This window comes from Colossoma macropomum, unplaced genomic scaffold (genome assembly GCF_904425465.1).
Source record: "Colossoma macropomum unplaced genomic scaffold, Colossoma_macropomum, whole genome shotgun sequence".
Taxonomy (NCBI): Eukaryota; Metazoa; Chordata; class Actinopteri; order Characiformes; family Serrasalmidae; genus Colossoma; species Colossoma macropomum.
In genome coordinates, this window is record NW_023494805.1 from 41,578,777 (window position 1) to 41,600,649 (window position 21,873).

The following is a 21,873-nucleotide window of genomic DNA, read 5'->3' on the forward strand; positions in this document are numbered from 1 at the left end:
ACACCAAGCAAACATGAACAACTTTGGTCTGCATATTTACTCATTTTGCATTTTTCACATACAAAACAAATGCACAACAATTGGCTTAAAAAATTATAGGAATTTGTGAAAAAAATATTATAAGGCACAAATCAGCCTCCTACGTCAGGTTATACTAGGCTTCTGAAATGCATATGAATGTAATGCTATTATACATCTTTACACCATGTCTAAAAAGCTCAGTTTAAATATAAGAAAGATAAAAGTGTATTAAAATTCATGTTGATGTTCTGGAGTTCACAGCATACATTCACTGGCCACTTTATTAGAAACGCCCACCTTGTGCTTTTATTAACTGGCCACTTTATTAGAAACACCCACCTTGTGCTTCCACTCACTGGCCACTTTATTAGAAACACCCACTTTGTGCTTCTGCTTACTGGCCACTTTATTAGAAACACGCCCTTTGTACTTTTACTGACTGGCCACTTTAAGAGAGACACCCACTTGCTGCTTCCACACACTACAGACTTTATTAGGAACACCAACCTTGTGTTTCCTCTAACTGGCCACTTTATTAGAAACACCTACCTTGTGCTTCCACTTACTGGCCTTTTTATGAGAAACACCCTCCTTGTCCTTCCGCTCACTGGCCACTTTATTAGAAACGCCCACCTTGTGCTTCCACTAACTGGCCACTTTGTTAAAAACATCTACCCTACAGTATCGGTGTACAGCCCTGACGCACCAAAATAGATGCACCTTATTGGTCTTATTCATTTTGAACAATGTGATGTTCATATTTTTCTATTTTTCTCAGCGTATTCTGCTTCTCTCCAACACATCTCTCCAAAGCAGAAAAGTAACCATGGGGGGGCCCTGTTGTTTTTCCCTCCCCATGAGAACCTGAAGAACCATGTCAGGAAACCCCTCCAGTGCAAAAGAAAATGGTACATTCACTCCTTACGGTGCCTTCAGACTTCTGTCTGAAAAGTCTGAAAATTGTCACCAGAGTTTTCATTGAGGTGTTAATTGGTGGAAGATTGATCACATAACCAATACACATATTCACTGAGCTGGACCAATGCCAACTCTTCTGTCTTCATGTGGATTCAGAGATTGTTCTGGATGATACCTCATGGAATCTACCTTACACTCTTAATAAGTTCTTCATGGGTTCTTTAGTAAAGATGAACCATTCGCATGCCTTAAGGGTTCTTTGCATTGTGAAATGGTTCTTCAGATTGACAGAGAATGTGTTGTGCATGGTTCAATATAGTGCTAAAATGGGTTCTTCTACTGCGACAATGTCAAACTTGTAACAATAAAAGAACCCTTTTCAAAAAGGTTCTATATAGCACTGTATACAACACATTCTGAATCCATCTGAAGAACCATTTCGTGATGCAAAGAAACTTATAAGCATGCAAAGAGTTCTTTGAGTGCTGATGGTTCTATATAGAACCACTGTCTTTACTAAAGAACCTTTGAAGAACCATCTTTTTTAAGAGTGTACTTCTATTCAAGACATCCCTGTATTTTACAATGACCACTTGACCACCCCAAGACACACATATTAGGGCCCACATTCTCCAGCCTCAGTCCTGTAGTTTGGGCTCTCAGGTCTACTCGTCATTTGCAGCGTTCCACTCGATCTCCGGGTCGTCGTCCAGGCGGAGGATGAGGTAGGACAGCAGCTGGAAGATGTTCTGCCACAGCAGCAGGAAGACGTAGAGGTAGAAGTCGCTGACGTCGATCTGACAGTGTTCTCCTGCGAAGCTCATCTCACACATGCACTGGAACTTGTTGATGAGGTTCCGGCAGTAGCCTCCGTTCAGACAGGGGTTGGAGGCGCACTCGTCCAGCTCCATCTCACACCTACGGAACAGGATGTCTCAGCAGTGGCTTCACACGAGGGGCTCTAGCTCTTTTATCAAGCACCATCTTCCTACATTCAGCTGCTCAACTGCTAGTTGGCTTATTATTTGAGCAAGTGCTCAAGCTGAAGAGAAACTGCAGCATAAAGTTTAGATTAAGTTTATACAGTGTCAGGGCCAAAGTGGGACTTTAAAAAGCTGACTAAAGTCTGTTTCTTAAATGTGTCAAAATCATGCTGCAAATTATATTAAGTAACTTAAATTAATGTCCTGTCAACGTTTCTGCCACAGCAGGAGGAAGACGTAGAGGTAGAAGATATGACATCATCACAGTGCAACATTAGTGTCCTACCAATAGACAAATTTTGCTGATTTGTAATTATTGTATAATAAACAAATCATTTCCATTTGGTTTGTATGTCATATTTTAATAGTGCTGGACATGTACACTGTTTTAAGTCTTAACAGTCAATATTCCCTTTAACTACACTCTTAAAAAAGGGTTCTTCAAGGGTTCTTTAGTAAACAAAATGGTTCCATATAGAACCATGAACAATCAAAGAACCATTTGCATGATTAAAGGTTTCTTTGAATCATGAAAGTGTTTTTCAAACTGATGGAGAATGTGTTCTGTATAGAACCTTTTTGAAAAGGGTTCTATGTAGCACCAAAAAGAGTTCTGCTGTTGTCATGATATGAGCTTGTAACAATAGAAGAAACCTTTTCAAAAAGGTTCTATATAGAACCATATACAACATATTGTCCATCAGTTTGGAGAACCCTTTCATGATGCAAAGAACCCTTTAATCATGCAGACTTCATGCAGAATCATGCAGGTTCTTCGAGGGTTCTTCAGTAAAGAAAATGGTTCCATATAGAACCATGAATACTCAAAGAACCCTTTGCATGATTAAAGGGTTCTTTGCATGATTAAAGGGTTCTTCAAACTGATGAAGAATGCGCTGAAGATGGTTCTATATAGAGCCTTTTTGAAGAGGGTTCTATTTAGCACCAAAAAGGGTTCTACTGTTGTTATGATATGAGCTTGTAACAATAGAAGACCCCTTTGTAAAAAAGGTTCTATGTAAAACCATATACAACACATTCCTCAGTTTGAAGAACCTTTTAATCATGCAAAGAAAACTTTAAGCATGCAAAGCGTTCTTTGGATCACTGTACATGTGCTGCACATGGTTCTATTTAGAACCTTTTTGAAAATGGTTCTGTATAGCACCCAGAAGAGTTCTTCTATTGTTACGAGGTCAAGCTTGTAACAACAGAAGAGCCCATTTTAAAAAACATTCTCCATGGTTCTATATGGAACCATTTTCTTTACTGAAGAACACTCGAAGAACCACCTTAATCTGATGATCTCTCGAGGCTGATGTTAGCTTCCTTTGGGAATTGCTGCTCCACCTTAAATAGTGCAGCCCAAACAGGCATCTGAATGTTAGTGCTACATCATTTAAGGTGGAACGCTAAATAAGAATAAGGCTTATCTGATCTCTGTCCACTGTATGAGTTACAATCAGCAAACCAGGGCTGTAGATGTTGGTGGGGGCTGCTGGTTTACCCCTTAAATTGCTACAGATCCCCCCGGGAATCCCCCCCGATTACCCCGAACAAAGAATGTCAGTTTATTATTGTTATTTTGAGCATTGGCCATTCTTACCACTGTCCAGTGAAACCAGGCAGACAGTCACATGTGTCCTCCAAAGTCGAGCAGTTCCCACCATTAAAGCAGCTGTAATTCCACCTCTCGTTCCCGCAGACGGAGACCGGCAACTTAGGATACCTAGAGGAGGAGATAATAGCCTATATCAATACAGCAAACAGACGTTTCTCCATTCTGTTCAGATTAATGTGGAAATATTGATGGGAAATGTCGATGAAAGTTGCTAAATGTGCCACTCACGGGATCCTGTCGATGTACCAGGGGAGTTCTGGAACTCTTTCTCTGAAATAAACATTAAAAAAAGGTCATGTAACCTCAAAACAACAAGCTTTTCTTTTAGCCCTGTAAGACCAAACAAGCCCTCTTCAATAACTTTCCCACCATTTCACATCAGATCCAGAGAAGCTGATCTTCCTGAGTGATTCTGCATTCAATTCTAAGGATCAATCAACACTGCCCTGCAGAAAATGATATCTTGGCAAGTGGAAACATTGAAAATGCCGTTAATAAAATTGAATATTTCTCATTATGAGGTGGTTGTAAGAATATTGTAAGACTATTCGTCTATTTCTAGACATTTTACTTTTGATTAAGCATTTTTATCTACAGAAAGTGCCTTTTTCTAATGGAGAATATGTTTGCTTCTAAAAAAAAAGAAAAAAGTTACCTGAATTATTTCTCAAAGCAAGTAAAATTATCTACCAGAGGAATAAGACAGTTTCACTGGATAGAGTTATCTAAAATGATCTAAAAGGCCACTTTATGAGCTATAAAAATAACCATATATAGCTTATAAAGAAGGAGTAATCTCATAATTGGTATACAACATTCTCAAAATGATAAAAAAATAAATATATTGATCAGATTTGATTGTTTTTACTTGCTGAGATATCATTTTCTTTGCAGTGTACATCTTTACTGATTGACCACTATTATGCAATCCACATTTTTTGCAGTAAAAGTGTAAGTACTAGTTAATTATATTTATTTTGCATACTATTTTTTTATATTTTATATCGAATATTTGTGTAAATAAGTGGTATCACTGAAAAGCTTGTGATAAATCAGAGAACATAAATCTGAGACTGTGTGATACATCCAAGGTGCGAAATACAGGGGGGCCTGAGGGTCCTCCTAATTAACTGTTTGGACCCCTGGAATATCTCAAAATCAAAATTCTGACCTATTATGATACTATGCTGACCGTTAGGGTAAAATAGACGCTCAACTACAAATGCAGCTCATTGTTTATCTGCTTCACCCACAATCAGCTTCTGTCTTTGCTGTTCTTAAGTAACTAGAGCTGCAGCACTGCTCTGCCTCAGGGTGGTGCTGTAGCAGACTGGTTCACCCAGTTACTCCTTCATAACCTAGCAACTAAGGCCAGGTTTTGTATCTATTGAAGCATCAGCACCACTGGTGAGTGAATTAGAAGCCAGTTAACACAGGACCCCTCGAATCCTGTGGGCTATTTTGCACAGATACATCCAAGTTGCCGTCAAAAGATTTAGGCCCAATCCCATTTCACCCCTCGGACCTACCACTTAGCCCTTTACGCGTTCACGTCTAGGGGCAGGGTGTCCCGAGTCTTATTAAGATAGGGGTAGAGCGAAGTGTTGGGGCTACATGACCCTCCAAACTGAGGTTTTTCAGAGACTCCAAACAGAGTGATATGAGAAAAACAGAAAACTGGCAAGATGGCTGAGAGAGAGACCAAAGAAACCCACAAATGTAAAGTATTATGGTCATTTTCTTCATAACAAGCATGTCTTGGTAGCTAGCTAAGTTTCCCGTTCCACCTTAAATGAAGCAGCAGATAACCTGGCTTCAGCTTTGTATAACTGAAGAATTGGGGGAGGGTGATAATAAATAATTGCCCCCCTCTTTGAAGGCATATGATTCCCTAAATGTAACTAAAGCCCAGCAGTGAGGAGCTGAACTTTACCCTCCTCTGCTGTCACTGCAGACTGGCAGGGTCGCCTACAGAGCAGCGCCAGTAGCTGTTAATGAAGTGATGCTCTTTTTATTTGAGGGTCCCATTTCAGAGGGAAGATTTCAACCACTACCTCTTCTAACTCAGTTCTAGGGGGCAAGGTCACAATTGAAAACGAGGGGTGAAAATAAGTGGGGTTGGGCCGTACTGTACCTACATGGCCACTTAGGTCTGACAGAGTTAAGAAAGGAGGTCCCACTCACTTGCAGTGAGGTCCAGTTGTGTTTCTTGGGCAGAGGCAGGCATATTGTTTGAGCCCTCTGAGACAGGTGCCTCCATTGCTGCACTTGTGTCCCGCGCACATGTCCACCTCTTCCTCACAGCGCTGACCAGTGTATCCCGACTCACACAAGCACTTGTAACCCTCAGGGACCACACTGCAGGACCCGTGGATGCAAGGGTTCGAGAGGCAGGCGGCAGTGTTCTCGCACGTCTGGCCGGTCCAAAGAGATGGGCACCGGCACTGGAACAGGTCAAAGAGGTCCTGGCATTCGCCTCCGTTCTGGCATGGGTTGGGGTCACATACTCTGGATCCCTGGCAACCGAAGCTTGGACTTCCAGAAGTCCTCAGAAACTGCTCTTCCTGAGGCCTGGGCAGGTTGAGCTCAGTCTGGCTGTAGAAAGGCAGTGAAAGGCTGCCAATCTCCACCAAACCCAAGCACCCCTCCAGATTCGCCCAAGGGCCCGAACCGCCCAGCAGGATGTCCACGTCTTCTCTCAGAAAGTCCAGATCTCCAGAAGCTACAGAGGATACTGAGGCCTTCTCCTGGTCCAGAACCATAGTCCAGGTGGAGCTCTCCAGAGCTGGATTGTCCATGCTCAGGACGGCGCTGTGCCACTGTCCATCGCTCACTGCAGTCTGGCTCTGCACTCGCAGCAAGGGGGCGCTCTCTCTGACCTGCAGCTCAAGGAGAAGCCATTCAAATTTACATTTGTGTAAACGATATAGAAAAAAATCCTGCTTAAAATGAACAGATGCCAATTCTTGGTAGTATAAGTAAGACACAACAAGGACAGTAGTAATAGTGGTTATAGATGAAGAAGCCTGAATTTTGTCCTTAATCTATTTAAATCCAAAGCTGATAGTAATGCATACAAATATATACAATATATACAAGCTACATATATACAAAATCATAATTACTTTCTATTGAGAGGTGTCTGTCCCAAACCCCAACACCTAAAATTACACTTGTGGAAATAATACTTTTACCAATATTATCTAATAATAACATCTTTTTGGATATTTTTAATAAATTTTTATTTTTTTTAAGGTGAAGGTGAAACGTTTACATTGATCATGAGTTTAGTTTTTGAATTAAAAAACCTTCAAAATTCAAAAAATGATGTGCTCATGTCACCACCGAAACACAGAAATTTAATCAGGGGGCGGGGCCCCTATTTTAGCCACACCCCTGCATTTTAGAGCAGGAAGTGAGGCTGCATCCCTGTGTCTCATGGCCACATGGCGAGCAGTTAGATCCCACTGTTTTGAAGTAAATGTGTCCCAAAAGTGTGAAAATCAGTGTGAAATGTTAAGAATTGTCACTACGAAACACAGATTTTGTGCAGTTAAGTAAACTTTTGTGTTTTAATAAAAATAGGATGATTTTATGTGTGCGCAGCTGTTCAAAGCTGTGTTTGCTAGTCTGGCTGCATTTTTGAGTTCAGTTCAAAATGAGCTAAACTTGTCACTCCTGAAACATTCGGTAGTCTTAGGTAGAGTTATGATTGTTTTGGTATTGACAAAATGGAATGTTCAATAATTCGTTTTAATTAAATAAACATAAATAAGGTACATGGTCACTCAAAGCAAAAGGATTTTAGTCCAAATTCCAAATGAGTTAAAAGTCCGAAATGCGTTTCAGCTCTGACTTTAAACCAGTTTGGTAGGAAGATCCATATGAAGATTTAGAAAACAGTAACTTTTTCTTTTCCAATGGCAAATCCTGTTAATATTCATGCATGAATTTATATAACAAGGTCATGTGCTACAACCTGCAGCTCCAGAACCAGGAGTCCGTCCTGGAGGGAGACGGTGATGAACTCAGACTCCCGCTCTGCGTGGAGCAGGGTGGCGTTAGGCTTCCTTGTGCGGAAACTCAGGGAGACACTATGGAGGAACCGCCGGATTTTCCCGTTGCCTCTGTGAGTGATTACGGGGCTGCCGTCACGGAGGGTAGCGTTTGTAGCACCTGTGAAGCAGACAGGACATTCAGTCATGCTTCCCCAGACTGATTTACTGCAGCACTCTAAAGCAGGTGTAACACAGGGTGTCCAGTTCTGATCTTGGGGGCTTCAGTCCAGCACAGATGCTCATCTAGTCATTTTTAGGCTCAGGTCTCACAGAGTTAAGAGAGGAGGTCCCACTCCTTTACCACTGTAAAGACACCATTGTGTCATTAAGTCCCTACAATGAATCATTTAACACCCCATATGAAAAAAAACAAATATGTACATTTATTTTTATATGTTTGAAATACATTTCAAATACATTGCAGTTCAAACTGAACACTAAAATGTATTTCAGAACATATTGCCATGTTAACTAAACATATTTTAATATACACTTATTTTAAAATGTATGGGGAAATATCACACATAGAAATGTACCATACAGAAATAAATGTATGTAAATTTATCTATCAAATATATTTGAAAATGTATAAAAAACAAAATCCTGTCTGATGCTCTTCACTGTCTGATACCTTTAGAAATGAATTTGTATTCCAGTGTCTTAATTGTAAATATGATCAAATGATCCTTTAACAGGACAGAAGCGAGTGTTGTGGGTATTGATCCTCTGTGAAAATGCAGTTATGATCTGATATCTTGTTTATTTGAAATACATTGTGTGTGAGAGTCTCACTGCAGACGTACATGGTTAATGTAAAGTACAATGCAGATCACAGAAGTCAGCATTGTTCATTCAGCTACTGTATATGTAGTTGTATCTGTAATCTTTGTTAAAACTACATACAACTGAAAAAATGCATAATAACAAGTACAAATAAATACATTTTAAAAATATACTTAACAAATATATTTTTGGCCATTTTCATACAGTGCAAAAATATATTTGATAAATACATTTGGGATATATTTTTTATCCATATAGGACCAAACCACTCTGAATGACCGTTTACACTGAATTATGCAGCAATTTTACAAATTTGGTGGAGTTTCCCTTTTAATGCAGAAAATAATTTTGCTTTTCATCCTGAAATATGACACTGACATATCCAAAAGTGGGGCCTGGGGTGGTATAAGAATGTGCACTGGCAAAAAGGGCCACTAAGCCAATTAATCATTGGGAATTTATGGCCACAATATTAGAAAAATGGTTATCATGCAGTTATATGCAAAAGTTAGGGCACCCTAGTCACATTAACATAAAATGAGGCCAAAAATGTCTGTTTTATTTTTTCCCGTATGTTAGACTGAGTTCAGCACACAGACAGACACGCTGAGGTTAATCCAACACGAGATAATCCCCGGCTCCCACAAATCCTGAGTAGTTCTATAGCAAGATGTAATAATCACAAAAGATTTATGTAATCAAACTGACTGTAGATGACGCATTACAATCTGTCATTAAAGGGCCATTCCACCCATTTTTCAGTTCTGCATAATTAAAAAGGTTAAGAAGTGAAATGCTCTGTTCACAGTGTTGGTGATAGGAACCAGGCGTCCAGCTCTAAAAGCTCCCTCACTGAAAGTTGTTGCAGGGTGTCGTGGGGCAAAATAGTCCCCAAAGAAAACGCATTCTAAGCCCTAGAACTCCTCAATTTAGGGAGAAAATTGCCACTGAATTAGGAGCCCTTTGGGCCAAAGAGTCAGCTCTTCATGCGCCAAGCTGATCGTTCTGACTCACTGAAAAGAGCTGGAATACCCATCAGTATTTTGGGGGGCTCTGTCAAAGTTCCTCCTTTGCTTGATGGAGGAATGTTTAGAGATGATTATGGTTGGCTGTGAGGTGTGTCAATCATGATTTGTCAATTAAAGCAGCACTGTGTAATATTTTTTGTTAAAACTGAAAGATGTAGCATTACTGAGTATGGAGAAAAAAGAACCCACTAAAATACGATAAGTGTGCACTGCTGTGAGGCATTTTGTGGGAGTTTTCAGACAATGTCGTACGTCTTTATGTATTAGTGTCAGAAGCAAAGGCTCAGAAAGAAGATCGGACTCAGTGTTTAGGCCTCAAATGCAAAATGCTCCTCTGCATGTTGCATGCAATTACATATTTCCACCAGAGGGGTCTCCAAATCTCCAGATCTTAAATAGTGCTGCTTTAAAAAGGCTGTTTTTGTTACACTCTCAAAAAGGTACTAAACTGTACCTAAAACTTATTTAAGGTTCACAATCAGACCTTAAAACCACTGTTGGAGCTTTGAGGAAACATTTACATTGTTTGTACCTTGATGAACGAAAAATGTACTTTTTTCTGCCTTTAAGACTGATATATGTAAATGAGCTCTGTTCTGATTGGTTGCCCTGTATTGTGTCTCATTCAAAAAGCAATCCCAGCTGAAAAACTCCTCATAGCTTCAGCGTAAGAAACTGCTTTACATTCTTAAAACAGATGGTTCTTCAAGGGTTCTTTGGTAAAGAAAATAGTTCCATATAGAACCATGAGCACTCGAAGAACCCTTTGCATGATTAAAGGCTTCTTTGCATTGTGGAAAGGTTCTTCAGATTGATGGAGAATGTGTTGTATATGGTTCTATATAGAGCCTTTTTGAAAAGGGTTCCATATAGCACCAAAAAGGGTTCTTCTATTGTAACAAGCTTAACATCGTAACAATAGCAGAACCCTTTTTGGTGCTACACAGAACGCTTTTCAAATAGGTTCTATATAGTCCAGTTTAGTCCAGAGAGAGAATTCTGGCCAGGAATAAAGTCTCGAGTCACACTCACACTCAAAGCCCTGGCTGTGTGTCTGACAGGCCGCGGTGGAGGGACAGGGAGACAGATCACACCACTTCACCCGCTCACAGCGCCGCCCTGCTGTGTTGGGAGGGCAGCTGCAGGTGAAGTCGTCCCACATGGAGTAGCACACTCCGCCGTTCAGACACGGGTTTTTCTGCAAAGACAACAGGACAGGATCGATCTCAGCTCCACATACGGCCTGGTGGCATCTAGATACTGAGTTCTTTTGAGGGATGAACACTCACAGCAGTGCTGCTGGAGTTTTAAACACTGTGTCCACTCACTGTCCACTCTATTAGACACTCCTACCTTGTCAGTCCACCTTGTAGATGTAAAGTCAGAGACGATAGCTCATCTGCTGCTGCACAGTTTGTGTTCGTCATCCTCTAGTCCTTCATCAGTGGTCACAGGACGTTGCCCACAGGACGCTGCCTACAGGACGCTGCCCACAGGACGCTGCTGGCTGGATGTTTTTGTTTCTCAGTCCAGCAGCAACACTGAGGTGTTTACAAACCCCAGCAGCACTGCTGTGTCTGATCCACTCAGAGCAGCACCACCACGTCAGTGTTAACGCAGTGCTGAGAATGACCCCCCACCCAAATAGTGCCTGCTCTGTGGGGGTCCTGTGGGGGTCCTGACCACTGAAGAACAGGGTGACAAAGTATGCAGAGAAACAGATGGACTACAGTCTATAACTGTAGAACTACAGAGTGAAACTATATGGTCAGTGTAGCTGATAAAGTGGACAGTAGAAACAAGTGTAGAAACAAGGAGATTGACTTAATAAAGTGGACTTTCGGTGTATACATATATATATATATATATATATATATACACAATTAGGAGACATTCTGCATATGTTAAGTAGCCTCATGCTCTGAGACTCTGAGAATAGCACTGGGTTTTAGTGTGTTGTGACTGAGTTGCGTAACTAGGTGGCTTACACTGCAGGAGTTATCTCCAGTGCAGCCACGGGTGACCTCCACCATGTTCTCCGGGCTGTAGGAGCTGACCGTGGTGTTGATGGGGTAAAACTGCAGGCGCCTGAAGCCCAGCCGCAGGTCCTGGACGCAGCCCTTAAAATACCCCCCAAAGGCCAAAGAGGCTTTGCGGTCTGGCAAGCCTCCCACATGAACCGTATCTCCGGCCTGCACCACCAGCCTCCGGATGGCCACGCTGCCCTGGGGTTTGGCCGACTGAGCGAGGCTCAGCTTCCCCGGCTCCAGGAACACGCTGACCAGATGGAAGTGGCCATCATTAATGATGTCCTGGCCCAGCAGGCTTTCGAAGTTGTTGATTTGAACTTTGACCTTTCTGTCCTCCAGCCACAGGCGAAGGTACTGGCTGGTGCTGTTGGAGAGGACGAGGAGCAAACCCTGCGGCCGACGAGTGCGCACGAACATGGACACAGTGAAGGAGTCTCCAGGCTCATCCGGCACAGAGAAGACAGCGTAGCTCTCCAAGTCCTCATTTCCGAAGCGAGCGGCGATGTACTCTGCAGAGAAATGAACACAGACACTGTCACCGGACCCCAAGAACTCTAGGGGTCTGACTGTAGGTCCACACTTCAGTTCCTCACAACTACAGAGTACTGATGGGTTCATAGTAGATACTGAATAAAGAATGGTGCTTACTGAACAACTCATAGAACGTAATGATTAATTCATACTAGATTCTGATACCATTGGATTAATTTTAATAACTGAACAATTAATAGTACTTACAGAATAATCTATAGTAGACACTGAATAACTCATAGAATGTAATGATTAATTCATACTACATTCTGATACCATTGGATTAATATTAGTAACTGAATAATTCATAGTACTTACATAAGAATCCATAGTAGATGCTGGATAGTTCATAGAATGTAATAATTCATACCAGATACTGACACTGAATAATTAATATAGTTACTGAATAATTCATACTAGATATTGTATAATCCATAATACATACTGATACTGAATAATTCATAGTAAATACTGAATAAGTCAAAGCTGATACTCAATAATTCATAGTAGATGCTCAATTATTAGTACAAGATAGTGAGACTGAATATTTCATAGACACGGAATAATAATTAATAGTACACACTGATACTGAATAACTCATAGTAGTTACTGAATAATTCATACTAGATACTGATACTAAATATTTCATAGCAGACATTCAGCAAGTCATAGTAGATACTGATACTGAGTATTTCATAGTGAATATTGAATAAGTCAAGGTAGATACTGAATAATTCATTATAAATATTAAATAAGCCAAGGCAGATACTCAGTAATTCATACTACATACTGAATAATTAATTATTAATACTGAATAATTCATAGTAAATACTAAATGTCAAAGCAGATACTGAATAATTTATAGTAAATACTGAATAATTCATAGTAAATACTGAATAATTCATAGTAAATACTGAATCATTCATCATAAATGCTAAATACGTCAAAGCAGATATTGAATAATTCATAGTAGATACCAAATAATTCATAGTAAATGCTGAATATTTCACAGCAGATACTTAATAATTCATGGTAGTTATGGAGCTATTTTCAGTAGATACTGATTAAGTCATAGTAGATAATAAATGAGTTCAAACACTACAAAATGACGTAGATAAAATCAGAGAGAGGTTAGTTTTAATTAAACAATAATAAATTAGCTGAATTTGTCACTTGGACACAATATTTACATTGAAACATTAGCAGGAGTTCATTGGTTTGTTTTCAAAAGGACTCTTATATAAAGTTCACGCAAATCTAAATGAGTTACTTAATCCCACGTTTCTTTAATCCATGGCCCAGGTGTGCCTGCGTGTGTGTGTGTACTGAAGGTGTGTGTCGATGCCTCGGTTTCTTTAGCTCTTTAATCCCTGCTCTGTCTCACGACTAAACTTGTCCATGTTGAAATCTAGATGGCATTAGATTGAGGTGGTCCTTAGTTTTGAAAGCAGCAACACAGACGCCTGTAGTTTTTTTAATTTTTAATTTTTGTTTATGAACTGAGCGGTCAGCTTTTTCAGGCTACTTGCATAATTGACTTAATAGTTTAGCGAAAAAAAAACTAATGTCTACAGTTTTCACAGTTTTCCCGTAGATCAGCTGAGACATGTTTAGCTAAGACATGTTTCGCGTCTGAAGCTTGGCTATGAGGCTAATGTTGAAAACTCATGTACTGTAATTACACTAACTGCATTCCTAAGTCATCACAAACTTGCCTCAAACTGTGTCAAGTAATTGGAGTTACACAGCAGCTGTAGTGGTTGTGTTGCTTCAGCTCCTGGACTGGTTCACTTGCTCTCACTTTGAAACATTGGAAATTTATTTTAGACCAAAAGGACCCAAAATCGGAAACAGACCCTAATGAAACTTCAGTGCCTTCAGTGCTGACAGATGCTGGATGTGTGGTTGAACTAAGCATTCATTTTTGGACCTGATACTTCTTAATAAGATATGAGACTCTTTATTCAGGTTTCTGCTGGGCTACGTTTGCTAAGTTGGTAAAACTTCAGACATTTATTGAAGTTCTTGCCAGGGTACATATGCTAAATTTACAAAAAAAATTTTTTTTGCTTGGCTAAATTTGATAATTTGCTAAGACTTCAAACATTTATACTCAAATTTTACCTAAATTACATTTGCTAAATTTCCAAGGCCTGAGAACTTTTATACTCAGATTTGGCAACATTTACATTTAAAAAAAAGGCCTAAAACACTTTTACTTTAGGTTTTTTGAAGGATACTTTTATCTCTACTCCAGTCAGTATTTCCTGTTGATATGAGGCCAGGTTTACTGCACTGTTGTTGGAAATAAAAGTTCCTGCTTGACTCAGAAATCGAGCGTTACCCTCTGAGCAGTCGTCTCCTTCGTACGGCCGATGGCACTCGCAGGTGTGCTTTCTCCACCCCAGGCTGATGCACCTGCCCCTGTTCTGACACGGACCGTCCAGGCAGGCGTCTCTCTCACTGCACCCCAGACTCACGTTCACCTGCCTGACCCCTGAACCCGGGACCACCGTCTGAGAACGAAGCCGTACGTCTCGCATGCAGCCCAGGAAAAACGCAGCAGCTCCACGGTCCGCGGCAAGTTCTGAATGAAAGTTTTAAATTAAATTACATTCGTTTTTCAAATTGCAGCGAGGTCTTCATCTCCACTGGACTACGAACATATTTAATACCACCAAAAACAGTTAAATCCCCTAAATTAGAGGCTAACTAATAACAATGACTATCATAAACTGTCTAAGTCAAAAATGTATAACTGGCTAATTGTGTATTTCTGATGACCGGATGCCAGTTGGAGTTCTAATAAGTTACAGTTTAACTTACAGACTTGCAACCTAGAAACTATTAGAGGGCCCCCTGGTGACCACATGGCCCTAAGCAGCTGCTTATGTCTCTTAGTAGTGGAAGCTTATGTACACCAATTAGCATCAGGCTAACTGCATGCCTAATTCAAGTTGACTTGCTTATGTTGATTCTGATACTGTACGAAATATTGTTATGTAAGCTTCCATTACTAGTTAGCTACATTATCTTTGTAGCTCCAGTGCCAAACCGAAAAAGCAAATATCAAATATGTCTTGGCTCATCACCTGCATTTAAGAAGCATCCATCAGAACCAATATTGCAAAAATTGCAGCATAATTTAATGGTTAAGATGTAAACAGAGTCGTTCAGAGTGGTTTGGTGTGAAACAATCTGTTCTAGAGAAACTTAGTCAGAATTGTTCACAGTGGTGGTGATAGGAACCAGACGTCCGAAGAGTTTAATGCCTTTAAAAGCTCCATCACACACAATCATTGCAAGAAATTCTTTTAAATATGCTGGCTGATGTCTGGGACATTGTTTTATGATATTATTTGTGATATATTTTTGGCCAGAACTGTGTTTTTAATCCATTTATGGTGGAGGGATGTATACAGGGCGTTTTTGGATAGCAAATAAAATGTCTATGTTTGTGTAGTAGTCATGGTGACCCCTGGTTCCTATTACCACCACATTTCACACCAAACCACTCTGAACCACTCTGTTTACATCTCACTTAATTATACAGAAATTTTGAAAAATTGGTGGAGTTCCCCTTTAAGAGACTGTAATGCGGGCAACAGATACCATCTCCAGTGTGATGGGTCTGCTGCTGTTCCCCCGTCCCGCCGATATAGAGGTTCTGGACCTCAGCCAGGCCGGATCCCAGCTCCGCCAGGGAGTTTGACTCGACTGCCTCCACTAGCGCCTCCTTGTGGCAGGTCTCAGGAGTGCAGGACGGCTCGAGCAGACTGACCCCCAGCAGGCCGCTGCTGTGCAGGAAGGCGTGGACTGTGTGCCAGTAGCCGTCTGAAACGTCCCTTGACAGCTCCAGGAGGACCAGCTGGACATCCTGGACTTGAAGGGTGTGCCGTAGTCGGCCGTCCCGCAGCTCCAGCGAGAGAAACTGTTCGTCCACCTGGCACAGAGTAACAGTTTCATTAGCACTACAGTTGTTTTTGAAGTGCAGGTATTATTTAAAGGGTCCACTTTATATAGTTTGTATAGTGTTATGTACCGATTCTTTCTCCAAACCCTTTTAATGCCTTAGAATCAAGCAAGCTGTATATGTTGCTGTACCTCTAAGACTGACATATGTAAATAACCTCGCTTCTGATTGGCTGATTTGCCCTGTTTTGTGCCTTTTTCATAAATCAGTTTGAACGGACGGTCATATGTAGGGGGAGAATATGAAGGACACGAAGGAAACGAAGGGGCAAAAACAACACATGTAGAACTCATTATGGTTGTGATGTCACAACCATGAGCAGTTCAAAGCATGCACTGCAAAAAATGGTGTCTTGTCAAGTAAAATGATCTTCAATACAGTCAATAAATCTAATATTTCTCCTGTTGAGATAGTTGAAAGCTTAATTTAAGGTTATTTACCTTATTTATAGACATTGTTTACTTGTTTTTCGGTCATTTTATCAAGTAAAATGATCTCCCTATGGTGGCAGACAATTGTGCTTGTTGTAAGAAATGTGCAAAATGATCAGCCAGTACAGTGAGATAATTTTACCTGATAAAATGGTGGAAAAACAAGTAAACAATGTTTGATATGAGCTAGATAATCTTATAATAAGTGCACAACCCTCCCACAATGGGAAATATTAGATATATTGACTAGATTTAAGATCATTTCACTTGACAAGACAGTATTTTTTGCAGTGTGGTGCTTTTGGGGCTTTGTTTTCAACATACGCAACAAACTGTATAAACTGGGTATGTTTTGGAACTTTAACGATGTTTACAGTACATTTGCACAAATCTTGGTTTTCTAAGGTTTGATACTGTGATGTCACAACCATGACGAATTCAAAGCCTGTTTTTTAGTTTTGTAGTTTGGTTCCCATGTATGGACAGTTTACACTGGGGATTAAAGAGTATATTTTAAACTTCAGGAATGTTCACACAGTACATTTGTAACATTCATACAAACTTTGTTTTTCTATGTTTCTACGATTTGGTATTCTATGATTCTAAGATGTGATGTCACAACCATGACGAATTCAAAGCATGGTGTTTTGGGGGCTTTCTTTCCAATATACGCACTGTGTAGATCGGGGATTGTATGTTTTGGCAAAGTAACTTTAGCCATTACACAGTACATTTGCACAAAATTTGGTTTTCTATAATTTGATGCTGTGATGTCACAACCATGATGAATTCAAACTGTGTTTTTTATTTTTGTGGTTTGGTTCCAACATATGGGCATATGTTCAACATATGTTATAGAACTTCAGGAACGTTTACACAGTACATTTAACATTTGTACAAACTTTGTTTTTCTATGATTCTATGATTTGGTATTCTATGATGTGATGTCACAACCATGATGAATTCAAAGAGTGCTGTTTTTGTGGTTTGGTTACCATATATAGACTGTATACACTGGGGATTGAACAGTATATCTTAGATCTTTAGGAATGCTTACATAGTACATTTGTAACATTTGTACAAACTTTGTTTTTCTACAATTTTATGATTTGGTATTCTACGATGTGATGTCACAACCATGATGAATTCAAAATGTACTGTTTTTGCAGCCTCATTTCTGTATAGGGACTGGGGATTTAACTGCATGTTTAGGAAGTTTAGCATGTGTACACAGCACATCACATTGTTTTTTTATGATATGGACCCTTTAACCCCTTAAAATCACAGGTTTATTACACACTAAGGCTTATTATCCAGTAACTACAGGGACTTCAGTGCAAACTGGCAGAGCTATTCTTAGGCTATAGATGTGTATAAAACATTGGGCCTACTGGTGGGCCCTGGCTATTTTCTATATGCTCATAAACCTGGCACCGCAGCAGGGTAGCTGTGCTCTGGACCGTCCGGAAGCTCAGGGTCACGTTCAGGGTCACCGAGCCGTCCTCTATTGGGTTCTGGACGTGAAGAAAGCCGCTCCTGTCAAAAGAAAAAGTGGTGGACGTCTGGCACCGTGTCCCTGTGAACCCCTCTGGGCAGGAGCACCTGTATCTGTGGCGTCCGTTGCTGAGGTAAGGAGAGCAGGTGGCTCCGTTTTGGCACCGGTGCCGTTCACAGCCCAGCAGTGCCACTGTGCAATTTTGGCCACCATAAAGGTGCCCATCCTGGGGCTCATTGGAACACTGACATCTGTAATCTCCACCCAGCCTCACACACACACCATCATTCTGGCACGGTTTGGTGTCACACACATCTGCGGCCTCTTCACTGAACACACCTGTGAAGATAAAAGAGAGTTTTCACCAAAGAGCTGAGCCTGCAGTGCCCCCTAGTGGCCATTCTGCAGGCAGAATGGAAATCGACTCCGTTATCAGATGAAATAGGGCACTGTTGACTCTGTTGGCTCTGAGTTAAGCTGCTAGGGAGCAATGAGGGGTAAAAGGGGAGGGCTGAGGACCCCCTGCTGTGAAAAACAGTTCACACCTCTCCACAAAGACGGAGGTAAAACGTACTGCAGCTTTCTTCCTATCAAACAATCCTGTACAACTGACACAAACAGCATTCAGACACAATCAAAACACTTTTACAAATGCTTACTTACTTTTTATAAATCATAAATATTTGCATCCAAATACATTTCATCAACTTTATTGAAGAAAAATTAAAAGGAGCTCCAAAACAGGTGAAAAGTGCATTTTATGATTACAATAAAAATAGTTAAACCCTAATTATTAATTATTTTTTAGGACTTCAGGTCTTAAGATCATTACATAATACTATATATTATTAGAAGTATTTAGAAACTAGTACGAATTATTCGGTAATTATGACACCAATACATAATATATAATACTAATACACCGATCAGGCATAACATTATGACCACCTCATTGTTTCTACACTCATCGTCCATTTTAGCAGCTCCACTTATTATATAGGTGCACTTTGTAGTTCTACAGTTACAGACTGTAGTCCATCTGTTTCTCTGCATACTTTGTTAGCCCCCTTTTACCCTGTTCTTCAGTGGTCAGGACCCCCATGGACCCTCACAGAGCAGGTACTATTTGGGTGGTGGATCATTCTCAGCACTGCAGTAACACTGATGTAGTGGTGGTGTGTTAGTGTGTGTTGCGCTGGTCTGAGTGGATCAGACACAGCAGTGCTGCTGGAGAATGAGCCACCACCCAAATAGTACCTGCTCTGTGGGGGTCCTGTGGGGGTCCTGACCACTGAAGAACATGGTAACAAAGTATGCAGAGAAACAGATGGACTACAGTCTGTAACTGTAGAACTACAGAGTGAAACTATACGGTCAGTGGAGCTGATAAAGTGGACAGTGAGTGTAGAAACAAGGAGGTGGTTTTAATGTTATGGATGATCAGTGTGTTTACAAGGGTTGTGGCCTTGTGTGGGTGAAACAGTGCCCCCTGGTGGTTATGAATGAAACATTTTTAAACATTCCAGGTTTTATGGAGAGCAGGTTTTATTAAGGACTTCTTTAGATCATTTAAAGTCTTTGTAAATTTGAGAACTTGTAATCTTTTAACTAATTCCAAAAAATGACTAAAGGACGGTTGGGAACACCAACAGTTTGGTGATTTTCCTGCTCAAGCACAACTGATTCAGCTCTTCAGTTAACTGCCAAGTTTAGTTGGTGTGTTACATCAGAAAAATCAGTAAACCGTGCTGGACTCTGGACCTCAACTCCTGGACAACAGGAACCTTCACCGAGTAGCTTTGAGGTTTTAAAGTCGTGTTATAATTCAATGTGTCGCTCTGTGTGGGTGAAACAGCGCCCTCTGGTGGCCGTAAATTCAAAACACTGCCTCTTCGAGCGTTAAATGGGAACTTTGCATAATTAAACGGTTAGGATGTAAACAGAGTGGTGTGGTGTCAAATGCTCCGTTCAAGAGTCAGAACTGTTCACAGTGGTGGTGATAGGAACCAGACGTCCACCTCTAAAAGCTCCCTCACATAAAGATATTACATGAAATGGTTATGAATTCACTGCCTGATGACTGAGGCGTTGGTTTATTACAGTTTTGTGATAATATTTTGGCCTAAAACTATTTTACCATCATCAACATTCCATATAAACTCAGAAGACTCGTGTAGGTTTACTGGTGGTTCTGGATAGTAAATAAAATGTCTATATCTGTGTTGTAGTCATGGTGACCCCTGGTTCCTATCACCACCACTGTAAAGAGATCTGAACCATTTCACACCGAACCACTCTGAATCTCTCTGTTTACGTCTCAAACACTGAATTATGCAGAAATTTTGAAAAAAGTGGTGGATTTCCCCTTAAGTCGCGTCATTGTTGAAAGTGGCGCTCTATGTGGGTGAAACAGCGCCCTCTGGTGGCCGTAAATTCAAAGCATCGCCTCTTCTAGCATTACTTGCAATGCATTACAGTTACTGTAATCAATGTGGCATTTTTTAAATGTCTTATATAACAAATATGAAATTACCATTGAAGGGACACTCCAGCCAAAATTAAAATTTAAACCAATGTTGTAAACATTCCCACTCGCCTCATACAGCGGTTCCCCAGTAGCCTCTAGAGTGAAATTTTCGGGATTAAAAACTAGCAAAGCCCTTTCTGATGATGCATCTTAAAGGTGGGAGGAGCTTTTGAAAAACTACAAGCACTTTGGTGTGAATAGGTTTGAAATGATGTTATTTTCATTTGCTGGCTGATGCAGAAGAAATGTTACTACTAGAAAGCCAAATATCACATTTGTATTTATTAGCCTCAGTGCATTTGTTTAACGCAACGGGCCGATTCACGTTGGTTGTATGATGTATCAGCGTAATGCATGCTGGGTGTTGTAGTTAGAGAATACTGGTGGACAAAATGGACACAAAAGTGTGAGTTGTGTCAAACAGATGAAATTGAGGGCTTCACTATAGAATATAGCATAACACAACAAATGAGAGATGGAATGCAAGTTTTAGGACGAAATGCCCCTTTAAAGACAGTGCGGACAGTGGTTTGATCGCTATTAGCTGACTTAAAGGGCCCATATCATGCAAAAATTCTTCGTTTCTGTAAATGAAAGATTTTGATGCAGTATGTTAACATTACTAAAGTTTTAAAACGTACTGTTCAATATATGACACTAAGCTTAAAAAAACAGCCAATTTTGAATCCATTGCTTTTGTGATGTCACAAAAACCAGCACATTTCCATATATCCATCTATTCAGACTACAGCAGGTTAGCCCCGCCCACACCAAAGTTATAAGGAGTGTTTCAGTCTGGGCTGCTTTTTAAATTGAGGCAGCCTATCAGAACAGAGCTCATTCACATATATCAGGCGTAAAGGGGAATTCCACCAATTTTTCAAAATTTCTGCATAGCTCAGCGGTTGTGATGTAAACAGAGTGATTCAGAGTGTTTTAGTGTGAAATGGTTCAGATTTCCTTACAGTGGTGGTGATAGGAACCAGGGGTCACCATGACTACAACACAAATATAGACATTTTTAATTTACTATCCAAAACCACCAGTAAACCTACACGGAATTTTTAAAAAGTTGTGGAATTCCCCTTTAAAGGCACAGTGACAGAAATAGCCTGTTTAAGTCTAAAGAAAGTACAAGAAAATGTAGCATATGGGCCTTTTAAAGTAACTATCACCCCTGTAACACAGGCAACCAATGAGAACTCAAGCAATAAGTCTTTACCTGCAGAAAGCAACAGAATGGTCCAACCTAGCACGTTCAGCCTTGACATGATCTCAGTCAGTGTGGGCGAGCTGAGTGAATCTGGAGATGTCTGAGAAGACCCATCAACAACAACAGGACACGTCCACAGTGCATCTTCATCCAAGTGTCTGTGTGCTGGGCTGGCTAAGGTAATGCTGGGATCAGTGCGAGGCAGATCCACAGGATTAGGCTAATACACTTATACACCTAACACGCGGGTCCCAGGCCACT

The 21,873-nt window shown here is 40.5% G+C and overlaps 1 protein-coding gene across 1 annotated transcript; it reads right to left on the reverse strand.

Annotated features, from left to right (window-relative positions):
- Positions 1 to 1,422: 1,422 nt before the first annotated feature.
- LOC118826271 (protein crumbs homolog 1-like) lies at positions 1,423 to 21,777 on the reverse strand. Its single transcript, XM_036597192.1, has 11 exons — positions 21,622 to 21,777; positions 17,805 to 18,211; positions 15,586 to 15,916; positions 14,318 to 14,560; positions 11,401 to 11,951; positions 10,445 to 10,610; positions 7,523 to 7,719; positions 5,728 to 6,422; positions 3,772 to 3,813; positions 3,529 to 3,651; positions 1,423 to 1,857 (listed from the first exon to the last, which is right to left on the reverse strand). The coding sequence occupies exons 1-11, from the start codon at positions 21,668 to 21,670 to the stop codon at positions 1,605 to 1,607; spliced, it is 3,057 nt and encodes a 1,018-aa protein (XP_036453085.1). The 5' UTR covers positions 21,671 to 21,777; the 3' UTR covers positions 1,423 to 1,604.
- Positions 21,778 to 21,873: the final 96 nt, after the last annotated feature.